This window comes from Buceros rhinoceros, unplaced genomic scaffold (genome assembly GCF_000710305.1).
Source record: "Buceros rhinoceros silvestris isolate BGI_N320 unplaced genomic scaffold, ASM71030v1 scaffold4829, whole genome shotgun sequence".
Lineage (NCBI taxonomy): Eukaryota > Metazoa > Chordata > Aves > Bucerotiformes > Bucerotidae > Buceros > Buceros rhinoceros.
The window spans coordinates 5,180-14,388 of NW_010431972.1; the positions used below are offsets into that span (position 1 = coordinate 5,180).

The 9,209-nt window shown below is 42.1% G+C and overlaps 1 protein-coding gene across 1 annotated transcript in view; it reads left to right on the top strand.

Annotated features, from left to right (window-relative positions):
- Nucleotides 1-9,209, top strand: part of DPH5 (diphthamide biosynthesis 5) — a 21,433-nt gene that overhangs the window by 5,115 nt on the left and 7,109 nt on the right. The window contains exon 4 of the mRNA XM_010143591.1: nt 1,191-1,299. Coding sequence (XP_010141893.1) covers nt 1,191-1,299 — 109 coding nt within the window. The remainder of the gene's footprint in view (nt 1-1,190; nt 1,300-9,209) is intronic.

Below are 9,209 nucleotides of genomic sequence, written 5' to 3' on the forward strand. Positions count from 1 at the left end.
TGCTGAAAAGTGTAGTCTTTTTCTGTAACCAGAAGGATCTCCTTCTGTCTTTCCAGTCAGGCATCACCAATCTGTAACGTCAAGCTGTACAGAAGAGCTTTTAGTTTCTGGCTGGTGATTCAAGATTTATACCACAGTGTTAAGGGGCACAAGAAAAAATCAAATCACTGGGCACTCCATTTGTGAGTGAAAAATAGAGTTTATGAAAAAGAGAAACACTGTGCACATCTGTCAAAGGCAGATAATTTATGTAGAGGTTGAAGGGAGCTGAAAGGTAATACTATGTTAAACTAGTACTTAGGGGCAGATGATGCTGTATTTTGGAAAACAGAGTGCCTAGCACGTATGTATGCATACATGCAAGCAAGATTCCTATGTAAACATGGTTGCAATTCAAAGATGTGCCGGATCTATATATATTTACCATCTTGGAAGGACTCTAATCCCAGTTACGTTAACTACAAGCCCAGCAGTTTTTGCAGAAGTCATTGCAAGTTGTTTCTTGAGTATTAGACCTGGAGCCAAATGTAGCTCAGTTCTAAGCATAATTAAAATTTTCTTAATTACTTTAGAATAAACTTGATCATTAAAACGTAGGCATTGTTAGTTTGAATAATTTGATTTAAATATTATAAAAGTTGATATAGTAAAAGGATGTTTTTTCTATGTACTGCAGTTTAAGTCGGTCTGTTCAAAGTTTTTGTTTGAGCGCGTTGCTTTCCTGGCGCGCACTGGCGCAGATGGGAGAAGGCCTGGCCATGCAGCGAGTAAGGAAATACTGGATTTTTCCTGAAGTCTGTGCCAGATAGAGTTGACCTTTACAGTTCGACAGATGTCCAAGAGACACCTGCAGAAAACAAAGGATAAATGGAACTTTCCTTTTCTAGTACTTCTCAGAGCTGCTTTAAAAGTAACAACTGTGTTGGTGTTACACTTTTAATGATGCCAGAAACCTGCACAGAACATAGTAAGGATGCCTGTATTTTCAGCTAGGGACGCTGACATGTGGAAGCCTTACTGGAGTTTTTACTTTCTTGTAACGATTAGTCGAGTTACGGTTGCCCTTTCAGCACCGCTGCATTGCCCTAGTTGTGAAGAGTTTAATTTTGCTTTCAAAACAAACTATAACGCTAGTAACACTTGGTCACTTTATCTTTTCAATCTTTAAATCCTTCATTTTCTTAACACAGGGCCACGACACACAGTGATTTAGTACTACGTGCAGTAAAACTGGGGATTCCGTACAGGGTCATTCATAATGCTTCAATAATGAATGCAGTGGGCTGCTGTGGTTTACAGGTAATGTTTTCATGTATATGCTATCCCGTAACTGCTAAGCTTAGAATCGATGCACTTTTCTACTGCTGTAGCAGTGCATGTTGCAATCTGAAATGTGAAGATCTGTAGCAACTGTACACTTCTGTTGTCAGAATTTGTTAACACTTCCTTTTCAGAGTTCTGTGTGTCAGCAAAAGTTCCTTTTGATGAGCACATGTGAAATGAACAGTAACGTTTTTATTCTTCTCTGCTCTCTAACTTCCCTCTGCCTCAGGAGACTGTGTCTGATGGTATTTAAGTTATTTTACAGATAGAGCTATGGTTGTGTTGGCTTCCTTCTACTACTGATGGTCACCTGATAAGTTTATTCTTAAATTACGTTGTTATCATAGAATCGTTTTGGTTGGAAGAGACTTTTAAGATCATAGAGTCCAATCGTTAATGCAGCACTGCCAGGTCACCACTAAGCCATGTCCCTAAGCACCACATCTGTACATTTTTAAATACCTCCAGAGGTGCCGACTCCACCACTTCCCTGGGCAGCCTGCTCCAACCCTTTTGGTAAAGAAATTTTTCCTAATATTCAACCTAAACCTGCCCTGGCACAACTTGAGGCCATTTCCTCTCGTCCTGTTGCTTGTTACTTGGGAGAAGAGACTGACCCCCACCTTGCTAGAGTCCTCTTTCAGGTAGTTGTAGAGAGTGATAAGGTCTCCCGTGAGCCTCCTTTTCTTCAGACTAAACAACCCCAGTTCCCTCAGCTGCTCCTCATAGGACTTGTGCTCTAGACCCTTCACCAGCTTCACTGCCCTCCTCTGGAGACACTCCAGCACCTCAGTGTCCTTCTGGTAGGGAGAGGCCCAAAACTGGACACGGTGCGTACAAGGCAGGATGCTGTTGGCCTCCTTGGCAACCTGGGCACACTGCTGGCTCATATTCAGCTGCTGTCAGCCGACACCCCCTTCTCCGCTGTGCAACTTTCCAGCCACTCTTCCCCAAGCCTGTAGCGCTGCAGGGGCATGTTGCGACCCAAGTGCAGGACCTGCCACTTGGCTTTGTTGAACCTCATACAGTTGGCCTCAGCCCAACGATCCAGCCTGTTCAAACCCATTTGTAAAGCCTCCCTACCCCAAAACAGATCAACACTCCCACCTAACTCGGTGTCATCTGCAAACTTACTGAGGGTGCACTCATCCAGATTGCTGATAAAGACATTATCCTGTTATCCTCTTGAGAAATGTGCTGTTTGTGTTACAAAAGGAATACATGCTCAGGACTGTCTATATGATGAACTTGGATCATGACTAATTCCAAAATACTGTATATGATGCATTCTTTCTCTCTGAGGCTGACCTGTCTTCATCTTCTGCCTGTCTACCAAGAGAGGAAGGATTTACCTAACCAAGGGCTAGAAGAACAAATGACACTTTTTGTGCTTTTTGAATGGCTAAAGCAGAAAAGTTCTAGTGTCCCCCCAAAAAGTGTCCCCACGACTTCCTTTTACACATGTATAGGTCCATTGTTACTTTTCTTGCATGACAAATGGTACACAGTATGTGTATCATAACTAATCACATATAAATTAGTTGAAGCGTCCCCCTCTTGTTGTCATTCATTACTTTAACGTGGAACCTGCCCTCTCCAGGTTCCGAATCATTCCCTGTGTAGGGGAACCCCTAACCAAGTTCCCGCTTTACCAAAACCAAAGCGCTGGAATACAAGCGTACTGCAGACAGGAGCTGTGGATTTGAACAACAGGTTTTCATCACTGAAGGTGGAAGTATTCCTTCCTAGCTTAACATAAAAGAACACCATTTTTCTTGGATTTCCACAGAAAAACCTGACACCTTCAAATTTACACTGACAAACTCCAGTAGCCTTATTTCAGTGCTGCCCAGAAGCAGAAAATCCGTTGCAGTAGGTTGGGTATTATCTCTGGCTTTGATGGTATCTGAATGGTTTAAAAATGCGAGTGCCCGGTCTGGTCCGGCAGTTCAGCCACACTGCATTGACACCTGTTCTGAGACGTGAATCTGATGATAAAAGGAATGCAGCACACGATCCATGTTGTTGACAGCTCTTCCCATGAGCACTTTCTTAGAGATACCTGCCTGTTGCTGTGAGACTTGGGCAAAATTATCGTTTAGGAAGGAAATAGGCTCCTTGGTGTCTAAAATCTACACGAACAGCAAACAGATGGCAGCTGTCCCATGACTGTGCTTACTGGGAGTGGTAACGCAAGAGTTGAGGCTGAGGCTTACCCTTTCCCCTTTTGGCTTCATGGTGGTGTAAAGTTTGTTTCTGCTGTCAAGCAGTTGACAAGTGGTTTCTACTACCCGGTCTGTTTTTACTGTTCTTTTATGTTCATTAGGAAGGAGGATGCAAGGCTCATATTCACAAAGAGAACAGGTGACTTAAGTTTTCTGAAAGTTTACTTCCCCCACAACTCCAGCTAGGCATAGGAAGGAGGAGTACAGAGCTTCTAGGTTAATTGAAAAAAAAAAAAGTAGAAAACTAACTGGGAATATATTGCAAATAGTCCACCAGGTTTTTAACATATGCAGGATTTTGGAGATTAATTTACTATTTCCTTATCCCATGCTGAAGGGAACAGACCGTGAAGGAAACGTGATGTTATGCACTCTGGCGTTAGTCCTCTTTTCCGTTCTGGCTTGGGAGGGGTTGCCTCCTCATAAGTCAACATTCCTGTTGTTGGTATAAAGCATTTAGGAAATAGTGGTCATATTGTGTTACTGGACAGGCTATAACCAGCTGTATATTTAACTCTTCATTGCTCCTTACAGGCATAAACAGCAAGTGAGGGGTAGCCTGGAAAAAGCAGCCTGTGATTTAATTAGAATTGTGGTGGGAATTTATGATTTCTTTCAACAGTCTTTACATTCATGGCTTTCTACTGCTATCGATTTAGTTTTGGAGTTCTTGTGTTTCAAATTGTGAAGTTGCTTGTCAGGTATAGCAGGGATTCCTCTTTTGCTTCACCACAGAAAAGGCTTGGCTTCTTTTCTTGTTTTAATCTGATTGTGATACAAAACCTCTTTCTTTTTTGCTAGAGAAAAACAGGAAACACCTTTATACGCTGTTCTGAAAGCCATGTGCGTAGTGAGCTGTAACTGCTGATTAGGCCCTCAGCAAAACGCAGCTACAGCCCAGTCTGTTCACAAAAGAACATGTCTCTTGTCACCAGAGCAATGTTTCTGTGCAGCCATCAACATTCTGCTATTTACAGTTGTCCGGAACAGTAGGGAGTTACTGAAGTCAGTAGTGCATTAGCGATGGTTTGTCACCTGCAATTCATAGATACGTTTCTTGCCAGATTGTAAAGACGCGCAACTATCTATTTTCAAATACTAGCAGCTGTTCTGAAGGCTGCACAGGTGAAGATTGTATTTGTACAAAGAACAGTGGGCTTTTTAGTTTTGAAAATCAAGCTTTTTGAACTTCTAGGAAGCTCTCACAGTTTGATACAATGAGCTGTAGCTATTGAAAGCAGGAGATAGTCACACTTACCAAAGTAGAAGTCTGACTGGGCATGAGGCTCTGTGACTTGCTGTGCTTCACTGTGTCTTTTGTTTTTTTCAAGGCTGAACATTTTTTCCCTCAAAAACAAATGAGAATAGCCAGGGGTGGGAAGAAACCAGGAAAAGCGCATGTGTGTGAGAGCCTCTTGGGACGTATTCTCTGCAGATTCACCTCTCTTATTTGGAATCTGACACGTAGGTATATTGATCACTCTGACTGTGTTGTAGTGGGAAACAACCGCCAGTGAAGTTATGCAGTTCGGTACCTATGCATATGGGCAGGGCAGTCAGGGAGAGGGAAAGAAGTCCCCAGGGAAAGGCCAAAATTCTCGGAGAGCGCTTCTAGTGGGTAGTAACTAGTGAGACAGTTCAGCTTTCCTCATCAGCAGTCGTGCTGTAGTTCTGCAGCTTTGGAAAGCTGATTATTTTAGGTAACAGGCTTACCTCTGTTCTCCCACTGCTCGGCAGCCCTATGAGCAAGACATTGCCTTGGCTTTATCCGACTAGGATTCAGCACTGCAAGCTGAGAACAAACGGAGAGTCTAGTCTGACTTCCATGGCTTTATCTGTACCCACACTCACTTTTCCAGAATAGGGCTGATTGCTAAGGCTTTCGGCCCTAGAATAAAGGGACAGAAAACTCAGGATCTCTAATTTATACCTTTTTCCTTCCTTGCTAGTCTGCATGACATCTGGGTTAGCTTGGGAAGGTCAGTGGCCAGAGCAGAGGTCTGGGGACAGAATTCTCTCTGACACAGTTCTGGTAACGTATCTTTGAGGTAGCCGTATGGATGGTCAAACGCATGAGGAAGGTTCTACCTCATACTGACCTGTGATGCATATGAAGGAATGACGCAACTTGAAGTGACTTTAGATAACGCTCTGACTGTAAAATAAAGAAAGACGAGTGAGAACTAAAGTGCAAAACTGGACGCAGGCCGTGGAATGAGTCAAAAGACTAAAATGTGCCACTCATTTCTAGAAGGGAGAGTGGTGGTGCTAGTTTTGAAAGCATTTACTTTATATTTTGGTAGGGTAGCTAGGAACAAAACCTGTCATGGCAAAGACCTGCCTTTCTTTTGCGATGTACCCACTTTCCACCTGAATAGCTTCAGAACAAACAGCTGCATGTCCCCTTGTTTCTTTCAGTGACTCGTCTCAGGTTTGGTTTTTTTTTTCTCTGCAGTCCAGTTACTTCTCGTAAGACAATTACGTTAAATTTTTTTTGTCTTTATAACTAGCCAATCATTTAAATGAAAAGCAGTATTTAGTATGTTATTTCTGAGTCTTTACTGAGCAGGTGAGTACATTTTCAGTGTTAAGTAGAAAAATATTACTTATAGATAAGGAAGCTAAAGGTCACTATCGTTACTTGCTGTGCTTGTAGTCAAATAGAAAACCTGTAGGACCTGCAGGAGTAAAACCTCCGAGTTCCACCCTCTGTCTGTGCCTTAATCTTCAAAAACAGTCTTTATTCTAATAGGAGGGGCTTTATGCAAAATATGTTTTATTCATTAATAGTTAAAACAAACGGTTTTCCATCACTGGTTGGTTTTCTCACTTACTAGCAGCTTCTGAGTCCTTTAGAAGTTGGCATTTGTTTCTCAAACCATTTAAAGGTTAAATCAGTGCTAGTCATGCTGCTCCGTTACTCACAATTGCTATTCAGCTTAGTGCCATTTGTGACCAGCAAACATGACCCAGAAACATCCATTTTATGAGAACAGATTTTTTTTTCTCCATTTAGATACCTTTATTTCAGATTAGTAACCCAAGCGACCAGGGTGAGAAGGAATCATTGATATTGCTGGGAAGAGTCTTATGAGGTTATCAAAGATAAGGTGTCATTACCTTGGAGGGAAAAATCCTGTCCTGTTCAGGATTTCTGGGAGTTTCCGAGTCTTTTGGTAGCTGAATTCTGTTCTGCTTTTGGAGTGACTGTTGCCCAAGCATTGATACAGGAGGCAGCCAAGAGAAAAATGTGTTCTTCCCTTCAGCTGCTTTGTCTCAGCTGCCTCCTGAAGACTGCAGTCATGTGGAGTGGGCTTCCCCCAGCCACACATCCTTTTCTTCACAGTTCCTTTCTCTCTGAGGTATACTAAGGCGGCTGGAAGTTTTGGGGACAGCTGAGGCAATCTGTTGGCTTGCAGTGCAAAGAGGAGTCGTAGCCCTGTGTGTGTGAATGGTAAAAACTTCCAATTTCATGTGAAGGTTCTCATAAGAGGATTTGAAGCTGCTAAAGGTCTGTGGTACTAAATAAGAAAATGTAAAGGGCTAGAGCTAGGCTTCTGATTGTCTCATATGACCAATTACAAGCAAAAATGAAGCCTGACTGATTCTTGCTACCTCTTTGTTGATGATTGTCTTACTTTCTAAGCTGTCCTCTGGCAACAATATCTAATACAGAGAACAGTAGGAGCCCTTTAATCTGATGTGTATGGTCTGGACGGTTGTTAACTGGTTATGGAGGATTAGGGGGGAAATCTGAGCTCGTTAGGTTCCTTTTTTTGAGGGTGAACTTCGTATAGCATCATGTCAAAACTCTTACAACAAGGGTAAACAAAACATGTCTTAATTTTTTTCTGTATGTTCACTGGGATTTATCAAGAAACAACCTGGGGTAATGCAAGGTGCTCTCCAAATTCCATTCAGGAGTACTCTTAGGAGAAAAAGCCTCTTGGTGTCTGTTGGTGGGGTGTGATCAGGCTGTGCAGCGTCTTCATTTGCAGAACACACCTGTGACCATCTCAACACAGAAGAGAGCTGTGCAGCATTTCAGTCCTGCAGGGTTCACAGGCAGTGGCAGGTGCCACGTCTGAAAAACGTAATGGTAAAGCTTTCTTTTACCTTCTTCCCCTGACACATATCCCATTCTGAAGCTGTTTGAAATTTTAGGAAAGGAGGTAGGCTCAAAAGTGAAGAATTGCTTTGTCACCATCGCAGCTGAAGCAGCAATAATTCTGGGAAAGACGCTGTAAAAATAAATGTCTGCATTTTGAAATGTTTACTTCTTGGTTTCTCTGCAGCTGTTGCCCTACTGACCTCTAATATCATCTTGCATCTTCTCTCCTGCTTGCTTTAGTGTTTTTTAGAGGAGACGGGGGATCTTCCTTTTTTAATTTCCCTATTTAGTCTCAGCTTGTTCCTTCTTTTTATGCCTGTATTTTTGCGGTCATTAGCCACACCAGTATTTTAAGCGAGGACTGTTGATCTGGACAGGTTCAGGTGTTTGATGTCATTCAGATTGGCCCTTAACGTAGTCGCTCAGTAGTTTCAGTGAACTTTCACTTCTGTATAGGTACAGCACTTTTTCTCTCATACTTTATTCTGGCCTCTTAGTTAGCAATCAATTCTGTTTATATAAACAACATGTAAAATAAGAAATATCATTAACAGAAGGGTTAAAAACACTAACTGAAAACAGACACCTCAGCACCAAAAGTTGTCAGACATTCTTTCACATTATGTAATTAAGTAAAATAGGCAGGTACAGCTTATTCTGAGGTGACGAAAGTGTGAGTTGGAGAACAGCTTTTTGCAGTGTTCTGAGAGGGGCAGAAAATCCTAGCGGATAGAGCTCTGCCTGGCAGTAGAGAGTTCTGGCTTCCTTTCCTGACTTTGGCTATTGCATCGCAAGATTTAGGTCCACAAAGCTTTGCTTAAGCCAGTTACTACTTGGGTGGGGGAAGGGCTATTTCCAAAGACTGAGGTCTTTCAAAATGACCTTTTGAAATATTTCTGTTAAGTTTTTAAGCATTGGAGAAGGTAAGAAGCTGAGCATGAAATGTCTGTCCAACCGTTTCACTGAGCCCCTTTGAAATTCTGGTGCTTTTGTGTCTGAGCAGAATGCAGGCACTCTAACAAATCTGATGATTAGCGCAAATGTGATGCTTGAGCTGTTTTAGCTTGTGCAGAACAGATCTTGCCCAGCTGCTTAGAGTGCAGCACACGGAAGACCTCTGTGAAACTTCATTTGCATGATCATTTCACTGAAAATATACAGAGCTCTTCATTGTGTTAGTAAACTTAACAGTCTCAAAACATGACATTAATCCTTAGTTGTGTTGTAATACACCTTGCTTAATGAACATGTGTCACCATTTTATTCCAGCAACAAGCATGATTTCTGGAATTTGGGAGCCCTATTCAATCTTTTATCGTTGGTGGAAAGAATCTTTTTTTAATTTCAGTGGGTTCTGGTCCTAGTGGACCTGCTGTCTACCGTAACTGCTGAATCCTAATAGTGGAATTTTTGGTATTTACTGCTCTCTCTGGGGCAAGGCTTTTCTTGAAAGTCTGATACTTCAAGATAGATTTTGAGAGGTAGGAATTGGAACACAGCACAGGAAACTGTATTAGGAACAAACTGAATCTGCATAAGGAACAGGGAAA